Raw genomic sequence first — 17374 nt, forward strand, 5'->3', positions numbered from 1 at the left:
ACAGAGTACATGATAGCAAGCATATCAACTATTGAAGAAAATAATGAAATAAGCAAGTGTAGCTGGAAGCATTTGCTCATTGTTTAATTGCAGTTGTGGGAGATAGTCAGATAGGGAGCTCTAGCAACAATGGTATTCGGTTTTAACATGATATTAACTATATTAATCCGGATCTGATCGATATTTTCTTATTAGATATATAATTAGTTTATGAATTGTAATGTATATATTATTGTAAATAATTAATTAATAATATAGAGATTTCATCTCCTCCTTCGTTCCTAATTTTCTCTCTTACATACCCACCCAAGAAAGCACCAGACAGCATGGGAGAAGTCACAGTGCAGTGGAATGTTTGTCTGTTCTGCCATTGGATCTCAGGCATAGATACGCCCATGTTGTTGGGCTAGAAAGAATGCTGACTACTTTAAATTGCATCCTCACTATTAGATTACTTGATTTGATACTAGTGTATGGCATGAAATAAAAACCAAGGCAACCTGCAAGTCCAACATTCACTGTTTTAGATCCAATGCTTTAGGTGGATATTTTTAAATCCACGTTTGATTTAAGGTTCTTAGAGCCGTCATCAAAGAGAATATAACTAGCGACTCATCAAATTCAAACTAACGAGTGATTTTTTATATTTGCATTCATCAGTTTATCAGTACAGTATCTTTTACTTAAATATTTTCATCCAAACCACCGTCTTCAATTACTGCCAATGGAGCGCAGCAATGATCCCTGACTCAAAAAAAAAATGTTGTTTAGAAAGAGAAACACATACTTCCAGAAAAAAAAGAGAAGAAGACATTGCTTTTAAAACTTCAGAATTTCCATGTTCTACTCCGTAAACAAACATTCCACAGTGTTCTTTTTGCCTACTAATTAAAGTAATCCAGAAAGCCTGAATGGCTCTCATTCTTGCCAAAAGCATCATTAGCCTCTTTCCTTCAAAGAATGGATGTTATTCACACTCTTCTCCAAAAAATGAAGGCTGCAGCTATCATAAATCATCTCGTAGTCTAAGAATCAACATACCCAACCAACGAGGGAACAAAATAAATGGAGAACTACTACTTACGGAGCCTAACTCAGCTCTCAATGGTCTGTCGCCCTGTTGCTGTCTTCCTCGATTTCTTATGGTGATGAATCTTTGAGTACAGCTTCCTTGTTCTGAACGCCAGCAGCACATCCAATCCAAAGCCAATGAGGCACGCAAAGGCCATGATCACAAACACGAGCCTGTAACAGTGGGCCCCGACGCAGGTGTTGCCACCCCCGGCCGTCTCCGTTGCCTGGGAGTCGTAGAGGAGCCCGGCGAGGAGGCCGGAGAAGAGGAAGGAACCAAGGGGAAGGTTTAATATGAGAATGTTGTACATGAGGCCATAGTGCTTGAGGCCAAAGAGCTCAGAGGCCGTAGGGACCGTGACGGCGACGCGGACGCCGTAGCACAATCCGACCACGATGGAGCCGACGTAGAGGGATCCCGGCAAGGCCAAAGCCATGACCACGTACCCAATTGCCATTAGAATCTGCGAGGCTGCGTTCCATACAGGTCTTGGTGTTCCAGTTCTCCTGCAAAATATGAAAAATCTTTAAGTGGAAAGCGGGAAGCGTTCCATGGCGAAATCCACCTACAAATATTCCCTGCCCTGTTTCATCACACCACTGCTAACCGGACCATGGAGTGAATCCAGTCCGGGTCTCACCATCGCACCCTCACAATTTCTAAGTATATAAATAAACCTATCTCATTATATTAGTTTAAGCTTTTGAAACAAATAATAATTTTAACATGATATCAAAGCATTTGTATACAAACTCGCTTTTTTCCTCCTTGCTTTAACCAAGGACTCATATAGTTTATGATAAAAAAAATTCTTTCCCTAAAATATCTTTTTAAAAAAAATTAATATCTCAAAAAATAAATTTTGTGTATTTGATTTTCCATACAGTAGCTATGTGGAGTGATTGATTAAAACCCTATTTGATTTTGATGAGATCAAAGCAATTGAGTATATTTCTTGTTTACTAATGAATTCCATTAAGTGTTTCAGTGAAAATCTTGTCTAAGTGTCTCAAGACTTGGTTCATAATTTTTGGATAAGTTAAGAAGACAGCTTGAACCAAAGTCTGAGACTCGAGTCGACTCCAGAGTATCACGAGTCGACTCCAAGCGTATCAAGTTCACTGGCACGGGCTCGAGTCGACTCCAGATCTGTACGAGTCGACTCCGACTGAGAACAGACAGAAGAACAGAAAGCTTCAACTCAGAACCTGTCAACGAGTCGACTCCCAAAGTGCGCGAGTCGACTCCAATGTTCACCGAGTCGACTCCAGGATAGTAAGAGTCGACTCCAAGAGAAACACAAAGAAAAAGTCAGAGAGCAGTTTTCGGGTCTGAGATTCGAGTCGACTCCAGTGAAACGCGAGTCGACTCCGATGGATGGCAAGTCGACTCCAAAGAAGGTGAGAGTCGACTCTCAGAGGAACACAAGAAAAAGTCAGAGAGCAATTTTCGGACTCTGAGATTCGAGTCGACTCCCGCAATATGCGAGTCGACTCCAAGACTCCGCGACCATCAACAGACAGAAGACCAAGTTACTGCCTCTGAGATTCGAGTCGACTCCCAGACAGCTCGAGTCGACTCCAAGACAGCTTCACATCAAAAAGGCAGAAGACCAAGTTTCGGAAACTGAGAGTCGAGTCGACTCCGAGGAAGTTCGAGTCGACTCCAAGACTGGACGAGCCAAAAGACAGAGAATCGGGAGTTCGGGCTCTGAGATTCGAGTCGACTCCCAGGACAGTCGAGTCGACTCGAGTCGACTCCCAGGACAGTCGAGTCGACTCGAGTGGATCAAATTCAAAATTGGATCCACGGACTTCAGTGGATGAGCCGACTCCGAAATTGCCAAGTCAGCTCCAGAAGTTGGCGAGTCGACTCCAGGTCAAGACGAGTCGACTCCCAGTCGTGAAGGCAACTTTAAATTCAAATCTGGAACAGTTGCCGAGTCGACTCCGGAAAAGCTTGAGTCGACTCCCGCTACAGCCGAGTCGACTCCTGATCGCGCGAGTCGACTCTAACCCACCAACGGACACATTGTCAGGCTGCGCAGAGTGTGCAGAACGGGCAGAAAAAGCTCTCTAACGGCTAGTTTCCGTGGGGGTTGGTTTAAATAGCCACAGAAGACTGTAGCAAGGAAGAGAAGAACCATTCCACTCTAACTAATCAAGCATTCAAGCTCTGCAACGTGTTCTTCAACGAAAAAGAGGAAGATCTGCATTTACTGCATCCACCTACATCTTCCCAGCAATTAAAGCCTTCTCCTCCTGCATTCAAGTCGACTACTCACTCAAGAGGAGACCAGAAGTTTAAGAAGCCATTCCTCTTCTCCAACCTAAAAGCGTTTGAGGCTTCTTAACTTCATTTATTGTTCTTATTGTCTATTATCTGCTTTTGAGAAGCTGTATTTTTCTGTTTCTTCTTTTTATTTACACATTGTATTTACTTGGTTCAATCGGGGGATTGAGGTTGGTTGGTGAGCCGAGTGTAAAACCAACGTGTGTAAGGGTTCGATTGTGATCCCGAGAAAACAATCGGGGTGGTTCTAGTCGGTGAGCCTGGGAAAACCGACCGAGTTCGTTGTGAGCTCGTAAAACAACAAGTTTGGTTGTGAGCTTGGAAAACAACCGGCTGTAATCCAAGGGGGGTTATAGTGAATTCCCAAGTGAGACTTGGGGAGTGGACGTAGGAGCAAGGGTTAGCTCCGAACCACTATAAAACTTGGTGTTTGTGATTGCGTGTCTCTATTCTTCTTCCTTTCATATCACTCACAGCACATAGTAATTAATTAAATAACTTACACTAGTTTTAATTACTTATCCACATCGTTTTAAATACCCAAATTATTTTAAAACCCAATTCACCCCCCCCTCTTGGGTTGTCTATCTGGGCAACAAGTGGTATCAGAGCCTAAACTCTTCCACCCAAGAGTTAAAAGATCAAAATGACAACCCCATTTGGATCTTCCCACATTGAGGGTCAGTCCACCCAAAGACCCCCTTTCTTTAATGGATCCGACTACTCATACTGGAAGGCTAGGATGAGAATATTCATCCAAGCCCAAGACTATGAGATGTGGACCATTGTAGTAAATGGCCCATACATCCCATCCACATATGTAGAGGGTATCACGGTACCCAAATTAGAAAAGGATTGGGATGAACATGACATGAGAAAGGCACAACTAAATTCTAAAGCTATGAATGTGTTTTACTGTGCCTTAGACAGAAATGAATTCAATAGGGTCTCTACTTGCAACTCTGCAAAAGAGATCTGGGATAGACTTGAAGTGACCCATGAGGGCACAAATCAAGTTAAAGAATCCAAAATTAATATATTGGTTCATAAGTATGAACTATTTAAAATGGATTTTAATGAGACAATCACTAGCATGTTCACTAGGTTTACTGACATTGTCAATGGCCTAAAAAGCCTTGGCAAGAACTATACTAACAGTGAGCTTGTCAGGAAAATCCTTCGGTGTCTACCAAGGTCGTGGGAAGCTAAAGTGACGGCAATCCAAGAAGCCAAGGACTTGAACAAATTACCACTCGAGGAGCTTCTTGGATCCTTAATGACGCACGAGCTAACCATGAAGCAACACAACGAGGAAGAGTCCTCCCACAAGAAAAAGGTAATAGCTCTGAAATCTACTTCATCTAACAAGGAATTATCTTGCAGTAGCAGCAGTGAAGGAGAAGAACATGAGGAAGATGATGGTGAGGCACTTCTTGTGCGCAAGTTCAAAAAATTCATCAACCACAAGAAGGCTTATCATCAAAGGAGAGGCCCCTCAAATTCCTACCGCAAGGACAAAGGTAAGGAAAGGGAAAATGAGGGGATTGGGTGCTATGAGTGCAAAAAGCCGGGACACATCAGAGCTGGGTGTCCCTTACTAAAGAAGGGCAGCAAGTACAAGAAGAAGAAAGCCCTTGTCACCACCCTATCGGACTCCGACACATCATCTTCATCATCGGATGAAGAACAAGAAGAGAAGGCCAATTTCTGCTTCATGGCCAATGAAAATGAGGTAACTTCCGAAACACAGCTTGATTTTACATTTGATGAACTTTATGATGCTTTTAATGAATTAATGATAGAATATAAGGCAATAAATCTTAAGAATAAAGAACTAAAAATAACTAATCAATCATACCTACATAAATACGATAAATTAGTTAAGGATAAGGATTTAATCACCAAAGAAAATATAGAACTTAAGACAAGCAACCAGCTTTTAACTCAAAAGACTAATACCTTAACTAAAGATAATGAAAAACTAACTAAGGAATTTTCAGAATTTAAAAACCATAAACAAATCTTAAACAAGGATCTAACAAACAAACTAAATGATCTAAAAACAGAAAATCAAACACTAACTAAAGAACTTAACAAATATAAACCCTTAGTTGAAAAATTTACATATAGTTCTGAAAAGTTAAATATGATACTCAATAGTCAACGAGCAGTATTTAATAAAGCGGGTTTAGGATATAAACCAAGAAATAAACAAAAACTTCTTAGTAACTTCTTTGTTAAAGCTGGAGAAACTAAAACTAAGAAAATAACCTGCTTTTGTTGTGGAACTATAGGTCATAAAGCAAATGTGTGTAATTTTAGGAAAGGTAAATCAAGAAGGAAAATTAAAAGGGTATGGGTTCCAAAAGGAACCAACTTGACTAACCATGAAGGACCCAAGAAAACTTGGGTACCTAAGTTAACATGATTTGCTTGTGTAGGAGTGTCTTGCAGCCAAGGTCAACAAAAACTGCTGGTATTTGGATAGTGGCTGCTCAAGGCACATGACGGGTGATAAGGATCAATTTTTCACCCTTGAAGCTAAGAAGGGAGGTGCTGTGACTTTTGGAGACAACAACCAAGGTCACATCATTGGTATTGGTAAAGTTCAAATCACCCCTTCAACTTTTATAGATAATGTTAGATATGTTGATGGTCTTAAGCATAACTTGTTAAGCATTAGTCAATTATGTGATAAAGGATATGATGTTATGTTTAAACCATCACTATGCATTATAACAAACCCTAATGACAATAGTTTAGTTTTTAAAGGGATTAGACGTGGAAATGTATATGTTGTTGACCTAGAAGATCTTGCAAAATATAACCAATGTTTAGTTGTTAATGAAACTAAAGATAATGATGCCAGTTGGTTATGGCACCGTAAGTTAGGTCATGCAAGCATGGACACAATAACTAAACTAGTTAAAAGAGATTCCGTGATAGGTTTGCCAAAATTAAAATTTGAAAAGAACAAAATATGTGAAGCATGTCAATTTGGCAAACAATCTAGGAACTCATTTAAATCCATAAAATGTGTCTCTACCTCTAGGCCTCTAGAATTATTACACATGGACCTATTCGGACCAACTAGAACAACAAGCCTAGGTGGAAATAAATATGGTCTAGTTATTGTAGATGATTACTCTAGGTACACATGGGTCATGTTCCTAGCACATAAGGATCAAGCATTTTCTGTTTTTAAGAAGTTCCATAAGGAAGTAACAAATGCTAGAGAGTCTTCAGTCATAGCCATTAGAAGTGACCATGGAACTGAATTCGAAAATCAGTCATTTGAGGAATTTTGTAGTAAAAAGGGGATAACCCATAATTTTTCTGCACCTAGGACACCACAACAAAATGGAGTTGTGGAAAGGAAAAATAGGACTCTAGAGGAAATGGCTAGAACTATGTTATGTGAAAGTAACCTCCCTAAGTACTTTTGGGGAGAAGCCATTAATACTTCTTGCCATATATTAAATAGAGTTTTATTAAGACCCATCATAAAGAAAACACCTTATGAACTTTGGAAAAACAGAAAACCAAAAGTTAATTACTTTCATGTTTTTGGATGTAGGTGTTTTGTTCATAATAATGGGAAAGATAATCTAGGTAAATTTGACTCTAAATCGGATGAAAGAATATTCTTAGGTTACTCTACAACTAGTAAAGCCTATAGAGTCTTTAATAAAAGAACCTTAGTTATAGAAGAATCTATACATGTTGTATTTGATGACTCTAGTGACATCTCCTCTAGTAAGAAAGTTAATTTTGATGATGATGTTGAAATTCTTGAAAAAAAGATAGATGAGATGGCATTACAAGATGATAATCAAAAGTTGAGTGAAGGAGCATCATCAAGCCAAGAGGCTATTGTGGATCATGGGCTAACTAAAGCTTGGAGGTATGCTCACGGGCATCCTAAGGAACTAATTCTAGATGATCCATCTCAACCGGTTAGGACTAGAGCATCCCTTAGAAATTTAAATAACCATCTAGCTTTTGTCTCGCACTTTGAGCCCAAACACATAGAAGAGGCCGAAAATGATGTAAATTGGATAAATGCAATGCAAGAAGAATTAAACCAATTTACTAGAAACAAGGTATGGAATCTAATAGAGAGACCTTCTGAATATCCTATTATAGGCACGAAATGGATTTATAAAAATAAACTTGATGAAAATGGAATTGTTATAAGGAATAAGGCTAGACTAGTAGCAAAGGGTTATAATCAAGAAGAAGGTATAGATTTTGATGAAACCTTTGCTCCTGTAGCTAGACTTGAGGCTATTAGACTATTATTAGCATATGCATGCTCTAAGGACTTCAAACTTTTTCAAATGGATGTAAAAAGTGCATTTTTAAATGGGTATATTAATGAGGAGGTATATGTAGAACAACCTCCTGGTTTTGAAAATCATCAATACCCTAATCATGTATATAAACTGAACAAAGCACTTTATGGTTTAAAACAAGCACCTAGAGCATGGTATGAGAGACTTAGCAAATTCCTATTAGAACATGAATTCTCTAGGAAAAATGTAGATACAACCCTATTTCTGAAAAAGCAAAACAAAGATATGTTATTAGTACAGATTTATGTTGATGATATCATTTTCGGTGCTACTAACAATCGCCTCTGCGAAGAATTTGCCGATTTGATGCAGAGTGAGTTTGAGATGAGTATGATGGGAGAGCTGAACTACTTCCTCGGGCTTCAAATCAAACAGTCTGAAGGAGGCATCTTCATCAATCAAGCCAAGTATATCAAGGAGATGCTCAAGAAGTTTGATATGGAGGGAAACAAGTCAATCAGCACCCCCATGAGCTCATCATGCAAATTAGATCAAGATGAATCAGGTAAATCTGTAGATCAAAAACTTTATAAAGGTATGATAGGATCCTTATTGTATCTTACTGCAAGTAGACCTGATATTATGTTTAGTGTTTGCATGTGTGCTAGATATCAGGCTAATCCTAAAGAATCACATCTAGCTGCAGTTAAGAGAATTTTTAAATACTTAATAGGAACTAAGAACATAGGGCTATGGTACTCTAAAGAATCTAGCCTAAACTTAATAGGATACACAGATTCAGACTTCGCTGGATGTAAGCTTGATAGAAAAAGTACCAGTGGGTCGTGTCAATTTCTAGGAGAAAATCTTATCTCATGGTTTAGCAAGAAACAAAACTCGGTTGCATTATCTACTGCTGAAGCTAAATATGTTGCAGCCGGGAGTTGTTGTGCTCAAATCTTGTGGATTAAACAACAATTAGAAGATTATGGCATTAAACAAGATAAAATTCCCATTAATTGTGATAATACAAGTGCCATTAATCTAACTAAAAATCCAATTCAACATTCAAGAACTAAACACATTGAGATAAGACATCACTTCATAAGAGATCATGTATTGAATGGTGATGTGACACTCCAATTTGTTTGTACTGATAATCAATTAGCAGACATTTTTACAAAACCCCTAAGTGAAGAGAGGTTTAGTGTGCTTAGGAGGGGATTAGGAGTGATTGATCCATCCTAGTGGTGGTTTCCACTAGATTCATTGATTTTGATGACTAGATTGTGGTTAAAATAGAGTTTCTTTTCAATAATCATCAAATCAGATCATACTTTAGTATTTTTTCCTCATTTGGCACGATTATAGCATGATTTTTAGGTGCGTGCCAAGGTTAGAGACGACTCAAGTAAGTTTCAGAGTCGGCTCCTAAGGGGGAGTCGACTCGCGCATTTGCGGGAGTCGACTCGCAAAGATGGCAGCAGAGGGAGAGTCGACTCGCATATAGTCGGGAGTCGACTCGAAGTCTACAGGCGCATAAGGAGAGTCGACTCGCGCATATTCTGGAGTCGACTCGAGGTCGAGTCAACTCGCGACTCAGTGGAGTCGACTCGCAGTCGGGATCCGACTTTTTAACCCTAGATTTGTCGTTTCGAAAACACTTTTCTCTCAAGCCGCCACTGTTCAAAAGCCCTAGAGCCGACTCCTAGGTCGTCCCCGATCGTCTCCAACCCCTTTTCCGTCGATCTTTCACCGGTTCTTAGGTTTTTCATCCCTTCCTAGGTCGCCCTCGGTCGGTCCCAAGCCTCCTCCGTCGACCTTTCTCCGTCCTTTAGGTTTTTCATTCCGTCTAGGTCATAATGCCGCGTAAGACCGTTGTCCGGAAGAGGTCCCGACCCGAGGCCGGTCCCGAGCGGCGCTCCAAGGCGCGGCACGATCCCGCGAGGCAACCACCTCCGGCTCGTTCCCCGCCTAGGGCGGTTCCCGCGAGGCCATTGGCCGGGAAGGCCGTCACCACCGGGAGATATGTCGATTTCGACTATCTCTCCCGGGAAGGGTTCACCATAGGTGATAGGCTTAGGGCACAGGGATTAGAGTACTTCCTCACTTTAGATCTCCCCACTTACCCTGGCCTTGTTAGAGAGTTCTATGGTACCGTCCATCGGGGAGATGGGGGTATCGAGGGCACAGTAGCCGGTGTCCCTCTGTTTGTTACGGAGGATCTTATTGCCCACATCCTCCACCTTCCATTAGTAGGGGTGGCTCCCACACACCCTGAGGACAGGGTTGAGGCCCTTACGGCCGTTCTAGGGCATCCACCCCAGTCACCTCTAGACGAGGTTTCTGCTAGCTCACTTCCGATTGAGGTGAGAATCCTTTTGAGTATACTGTCTAGGTCCATCTTCCCTAAGACAGGGAGATTTGATTTTGTAAATGAGAGAGACCTAGCTCTTATGTTTTATATTCTTCAGGACACCCCGATCAACTTCCCCAAACTCATCTATAGGTATATGTGTGAGCCCCTAGATAGACCTAGGCTCACCCTCCCATACGGCATGATATTCACCCTTCTGTTTAGGGAGTACGAGATTCCCATTCCTGAGGGGGAGCCCTTTCGCGCATTGCGATGGACTGATCGCATGCGTGCAGGGACCCTACACAGGATGGGGTTTCGGAAGAGAGAAGGGATCTGGGTTAGGAAGTCGTCCCTCACCTCACAGACCACCAGACCTTCCCCCAGTCCTGAGCCCGATTCAGACTACCCAGACCTTCCAGACCATCCAGATCTTCCATCCACTCCTGCTCCTACCACCTCCGCCGGACCCTCCTCCTCAGCTCCACCCACTCAGCCTATGGAGGTCCGGATCTCGTCTGAGCAGCTCCGGGAGCTGCGGCAGGAGATAGTCCGAGATCTGCTCCAGGAGCTCTGGGGTGCGGTGCCTACTCCCTCTCCTGCGCCCACATCTTCCGCATTGGTCCCTTCCCTGACAGCCGTGACAGACATGACGGCTGAGGTGCGGCAAGAGATATACAACATGAGGACCTTGATACAGGCCCAGTTCCACAGCATGAGTGAGGTCACGGGCACCACTCGACAGATGCGGAATGACATCGGCCGTGACATATCCACCACCACCGCAGGGGCCGAGCGCTTGTCGAATGTGCTCATCGACAAGCTGGACGGACTGCAGAAGTCAGTACTCGAGCTGGATACGACACAGAGCAGGGCCATCCAGGCCATCATTCGCCAGCTAGAGAACGTGACCAATGCGGTCCAATCACTCGTGGAGCGCATGCCTCGAGGAGATACATCCTCGAGAGGAGGAGCCACATCCTCGAGAGGAGGAGTCACATCCTCGAGAGGAGAAGATACATCCTCGAGAGGAGGACCTACATCCTCGAGGAGACCGTAGCTACTTTTTGTATTTTGCTTTGACATGTATTGCTTTACGTTACTTATTGTATTCTGAAATGTACTTACATACAAATTAATACAATGAGTAGCCGCATTTTTCTTCAATAATGTGCCTTTTGATCTATGTTTGATTGTGTGTTCTGTTTACCTTCTTTTTGATATGATGACAAAAAGGGGGAGAAATATGTAAAAGGAAGAAAAATATGCATAAAATATGTAAAAGGAAATATGCATAAAATATGTAAAAGGAATCAATGGAAATCAATAAAAAGATAAACTCTTAAAACACACAAATTTGTTCTAAGTGGATTCGGTACCCCGAGGCTCATTATCTCTCTTTTGGGGCTCCTAATGGAGTAATCTCCAGAATCTATTCAAGGGATATTCGGAGATTAGCTGAATCCTACTCAAGAACAAATTGACAGATTTTCCCTCTAAAAACCAAAATTTCAGTTCAAAAACTTCAAAGCATTAAAAAGGAAATTCAAAGAATCAAAACAAAGTAGAATGCATATCTTGAGGGGGAGAATCTGAATTTTAATCAAGCAAAATCATTAATGACATATAAGCCAAACAATTGATTGTATAATATGAAGGCTTATATAATTCCAAATGAAAGGGGGAGCTTTAACTCCGAAATTTATTGTTTCACTCCTTTCAAGCTTGGATAAATTGAATTACCAGACATTTGAATTCATTTATGGATTTTATTTCATTGTTTATTGTGCAATTCACTTTACATATACTCAGTGTTTTGTCATCATCAAAAAGGGGGAGATTGTGGAGTGATTGATTAAAACCCTATTTGATTTTGATGAGATCAAAGCAATTGAGTATATTTCTTGTTTACTAATGAATTCAATTAAGTGTTTCAGTGAAAATCTTGTCTAAGTGTCTCAAGACTTGGTTCATAATTTTTGGATAAGTTAAGAAGACAGCTTGAACCAAAGTTTGAGACTCGAGTCGACTCCAGAGTATCACGAGTCGACTCCAAGCGTATCAAGTTCACTGGCACGGGCTCAAGTCGACTCCAGATCTGTACGAGTCGACTCCGACTGAGAACAGACAGAAGAACAGAAAGCTTCAACTCAGAACCTGTCAACGAGTCGACTCCCAAAGTGCGCGAGTCGACTCCAATGTTCACCGAGTCGACTCCAGGATAGTAAGAGTCGACTCCAAGAGGAACACAAAGAAAAAGTCAGAGAGCAGTTTTCGGGTCTGAGATTCGAGTCGACTCCAGTGAAACGCGAGTCGACTCCGATGGATGGCAAGTCGACTCCAAAGAAGGTGAGAGTCGACTCTCAGAGGAACACAAGAAAAAGTCAGAGAGCAATTTTCGGACTCTGAGATTCGAGTCGACTCCCGCAATATGCGAGTCGACTCCAAGACTCCGCGACCATCAACAGACAGAAGACCAAGTTACTGCCTCTGAGATTCGAGTCGACTCCCAGACAGCTCGAGTCGACTCCAAGACAGCTTCACATCAAAAAGGCAGAAGACCAAGTTTCGGAAACTGAGAGCCGAGTCGACTCCGAGGAAGTTCGAGTCGACTCCAAGACTGGACGAGCCAAAAGACAGAGAATCGGGAGTTCGGGCTCTGAGATTCGAGTCGACTCCCAGGACAGTCGAGTCGACTCGAGTGGATCAAATTCAAAATTGGATCCACGGACTTCAGTGGATGAGCCGACTCCGAAATTGCCAAGTCAGCTCCAGAAGTTGGTGAGTCGACTCCAGGTCAAGACGAGTCGACTCCCAGTCGTGAAGGCAACTTTAAATTCAAATCTGGAACAGTTGCCGAGTCGACTCCGGAAAAGCTTGAGTCGACTCCCGCTACAGCCGAGTCGACTCCTGATCGCGCGAGTCGACTCTAACCCACCAACGGACACATTGTCAGGCTGCGCAGAGTGTGCAGAACGGGCAGAAAAAGCTCTCTAACGGCTAGTTTCCGTGGGGGTTGGTTTAAATAGCCACAGAAGACTGTAGCAAGGAAGAGAAGAACCATTCCACTCCAACTAATCAAGCATTCAAGCTCTGCAACGTGTTCTTCAACGAAAAAGAGGAAGATCTGCATTTACTGCATCCACCTACATCTTCCCAGCAATTAAAGCCTTCTCCTCCTGCATTCAAGTCGACTACTCACTCAAGAGGAGACCAGAAGTTTAAGAAGCCATTCCTCTTTTCCAACCTAAAAGCGTTTGAGGCTTCTTAACTTCATTTATTGTTCTTATTGTCTATTATCTGCTTTTGAGAAGCTGTATTTTTCTGTTTCTTCTTTTTATTTACACATTGTATTTGCTTGGTTCAATCGGAGGATTGAATCAAGGGGATTGAGGTTGGCTGGTGAGCCGAGTGTAAAACCAACGTGTGTAAGGGTTCGATTGTGATCCCGAGAAAACAATCGGGGTGGTTCTAGTCGGTGAGCCTGGGAAAACCGACCGAGTTCGTTGTGAGCTCGTAAAACAACAAGTTTGGTTGTGAGCTTGGAAAACAACCGGCTGTAATCCAAGGGGGGTTATAGTGAATTCCCAAGTGAGACTTGGGGAGTGGACGTAGGAGCAAGGGTTAGCTCCGAACCACTATAAAACTTGGTGTTTGTGATTGCGTGTCTCTATTCTTCTTCCTTTCATATCACTCACAGCACATAGTAATTAATTAAATAACTTACACTAGTTTTAATTACTTATCCACATCGTTTTAAATACCCAAATTATTTTAAAACCCAATTCACCCCCCCTCTTGGGTTGTCTATCTGGGCAACAAGCTATTTTTCAAATATATATATATATATATATATAATATATTATATACTTAATACAAAATTTATTTTATTTTATTTAAAAATTTAAATATTTTTTAAAAAATATTCCAACTTCCAGCCGATAGAAAATAAATTTTTTCATATCATTTTTTTTCATAAGACATAAGAAAAAAAACCACTTTTTTATCTTTTTTGAAAATTTTAATTAGATATAAAATATTTTTTATTTTCCTAATGATCATATTTTTTTCTCCCTGCCTTCCTACAGAAACCAAACAATTCCTAAAGTACTGACAGCCTATACATCCTATTAATAAAAATGGAGCTATCACATGCCTTCTGATTGTTCAGGAATACTTTGTCGCACTAGTCCTCCACTAGCACGCTAGTTTTAGTTTCGCTTTAATGTAATTTGAGCATACGGAGAAATTTATTTATTTTTTGTTGCCGCAAAGAAGAGAAGGATACCACCAGACATTAAGAAATGATTGATAAATAAAAAATATTTCTCTTACTAGATTAAAAAAACCTACCAAAAATGGATACCTATCAATCAAATTAACTAATATAAATAATAAAAAGTACTATTTTTTAATACGACAGAGCTCGGCGACAATCCACTTGTCCACTGTCTTCCGTTCCATCCAAAAACAGTAAACGGTTGGATCATGACATCAGCACACGGTCCGTTACTTTTCAGTAAGCATTATAAAATAAAAAGATTCCGGCGCCCTTCCTTCCGTTCACCACGCTCAAAATAAATTAGTTTTACTTACCTTTGGAAGTTAAGTATTGATACTTAATTATGATTCCAGTCTAATCTACTAATTATGAAAAGAAATGGATACGTTAAGTGAGGGGACGTACTTGAGGAAGTACTCGGAGATGGACCCGGATCCGATCCGGCCGAAGAAGCCCCAGATGCTGGTCATCGACACGAATATTGAGACATCCGTGTACCCCATCGCGAGCCCCATCTGCCCCATGTTATTCATCACCGCTAATCCCGTCCCCACCCCGCACAAGAACGAGATAAAGAGTATCCAGAAATCCACCCGTCTTCGCCGCCTCAAGTATCGTGTGATCCTCCCCGATCGCCGGTCCGCTCTTTCCCTTCGCCTCCGCCGCCTCTGGGGCGGCCGGCCGACGGCGCCGGCTCTGCTTTCGCCTCCTCGATCAGGAGTGGTTCTTTGGTCTGACCCTCCTCCATGTCCGGATTCTTGGATCTGGCCTGGAAGGCCGCGTAGATCGGGACCGCCGCTGGGGGCGGCGAGGAGGACGAGGAGCACGGCCACGAAGGCGCGGGACACGGTGGCTCCGTGGTCGCCGGTGAGGTCGAAGGCGAGGAGGTAGACCGCGATCACCACCGCGATCGCGTTGATCGCCCCGAAGTACTTCGCTTCGGTCTCGTCATCCCCGGCGCGGGCGGGGGATTCGCGGAGGAAGAGCATGGCGGCGGAGCAGACGGCGACGGGGACGACGGCGAGCATGAGGAGGAAGGCGGCCGGGTCGTCGGCGAAGAGGGCGGAGCAGAGGTCGGTGAAGATGGCGGTGCTCAGACCCACGTAGCCCTTCAGAATCCCCGACACCGGCCCTCTGTTCCGCCGGAAATTTCTCATGCAGGTGACCAGAACCGCGGTGTTCATCCACGTGGTACTGTTACCGCCCATGCACAGGAACACGCACATCTAACGCAAAGAAAGAAAAAAAATTACCACGCCAACCGTTCGGTAAAATACCTCAGAGAAGTAAAACAAGAGGAATTGTAATTCCCGACCTGCCAGTAGGGGAGAGGGGGGATGGACTGGCGGACGACGAGCCATTGGGCGCCGTAGCCGAGGAGGCCTTCGAGGGAACCGATGAGGAGGATGAGTGGGGTGGGGAGGCGGTCGGAGGCGAGTCCGGCGAGGAGGCCGAAGGCCTTGCCGACGTCCTTCGCCCACCGAGAGATTGTTGAGCTCCAGCTGAGTGAGCCCCATCAAAGATTTCAGCGCGTCGGAGTAATTGGAGAAAGTGTAGTTGTTCCCGGAGATGCACTGCACCCACACCGCCGTCACGAATCCGAGCCATCTCCCCAACCCACTCCCCGTCCTCGCCCAAACCTCCATCTCCTTCTCCCTCTCTTTCTCCGATTCCCCAACTCGAGTCTAGAAGGTCTTCTTGGATTTGAGAGGAGAAAGAGGTGCGAGTAAAAGAGGGATGGCTGGCGGGGGATACTTATAGCGCTCGGGACCTCAGATTTCGTCGCCAAATTGGTGATAAATTAAAGGAAACATGGATGGTGACATATAGTATACATTTTACGGCGACATTAAAATACTCTTGTATTCAAGAAAGGAGGTGGGAGAAAGAAACAAGATCTGGCGGCCCAAACGCTCTCCAGATCTTCAAATTAGGAAAAGAATGGTAGTGAAAAAAATGAAATTGGTCAGGAATGAGGAATACTTAGAGCTATTACTGAGAAGGAGAGGGAGGCGTCAAAGATTTCGTCGTCGACTTTTGTGCTTCCTAACAACTAATAAGCGTAGGTTATGGCGAGTAGCCAAGCCGTATACGAGGTTCGAGAGAGAGAAAGGGAGTAGCAATAGAAGTAATACTGGCGGCCAAGACAAGGGACCGTTTGCGTGGGCGGCACAGCCTGCACCGGCACGCAAACCGTTGCGGCTCCCAGTTGCCTTTATAAAAGAGAAGCAAGGAGCGCTTAATGGTGAAGACAATAAGCTGGGGGAATGAATGTGCTAAGGAGGGCAATGTCATAAACCTGAGTGGCTTGTTTAAGATTTTCTGTTTTTGATAGTGTTTGTTGATCTATTTTAGTAGTAACTATGTTGCTATTATTGGAAGCTTAAACATCTCTCACTCTCTCTACTTGCCATTAGTATCTGTATCATGATGCTGCATGGAAATCAAGCAAGCTCTAGGAAGTAATCCATAGGATGGGGCTTACTCTATGCATGGTATTTGTCGACTACTTGATGAATGCGACGCCTTCTAGGTAACCCATGTATTCAGAAAGGCCGGCTGTACAGCGGGATTGGGTGGCATCATATGCAGTTCATCACTCCGGAGACTTTATTGGGAGAATTATGTATCTGTTTTATCTCCCTTGCATTGTATTTTGCTGTCTGACTCTTTGGGTTGTACTCATACTCATTGTGTGTGAGCCGTCGGTTACCAAAAAAAAAAAAAAAAAAAAAGCTAATAAGTTGGTTATGTTTGTTTACCAAGAAAAAAAAATGGTAGGTTTTTGCTTTATGGGAGGATAGGGACATGGTGATGCCCCGAATATAAAAGTGAGAAAAGATTCTGAAAGACAAATGTATTCCTGCAAGTTGAGTTGGTGGAATGAGAAGGAAAGTTTTTCACAAAAAAGAAAGAATTAAATAGTTTGATGGAGACCCTTGATGGAGGATCAAGATTAATATACATTGATCAGGGGTAAATAAAGAACATAGAGAAAGCATTTATTTTAGGGGCATCTGTTTCCTGCACAAAGAAAACTCCTTCTACCTTGTGAGATTAGGCAGAATTTAATGCAA

General features: G+C 42.7%; 1 protein-coding gene across 1 annotated transcript; it reads right to left on the minus strand.

Moving 5' to 3' along the window:
• Positions 1 to 627: 627 nt before the first annotated feature.
• LOC103720613 (protein NUCLEAR FUSION DEFECTIVE 4) lies at positions 628 to 16694 on the minus strand. The gene is given in 7 exon segments (XM_008810412.4): positions 628 to 1578; positions 14703 to 14890; positions 14892 to 14979; positions 14981 to 15099; positions 15101 to 15523; positions 15613 to 15774; positions 15776 to 16694. Coding segments are annotated over 7 exon segments (1632 nt in total). The 5' UTR covers positions 15944 to 16694; the 3' UTR covers positions 628 to 1094.
• Between the last annotated feature and the right edge of the window lie 680 nt (positions 16695 to 17374).

Source organism: Phoenix dactylifera, chromosome 18, assembly GCF_009389715.1.
Source record: "Phoenix dactylifera cultivar Barhee BC4 chromosome 18, palm_55x_up_171113_PBpolish2nd_filt_p, whole genome shotgun sequence".
NCBI classification, from domain to species: Eukaryota; Viridiplantae; Streptophyta; class Magnoliopsida; order Arecales; family Arecaceae; genus Phoenix; species Phoenix dactylifera.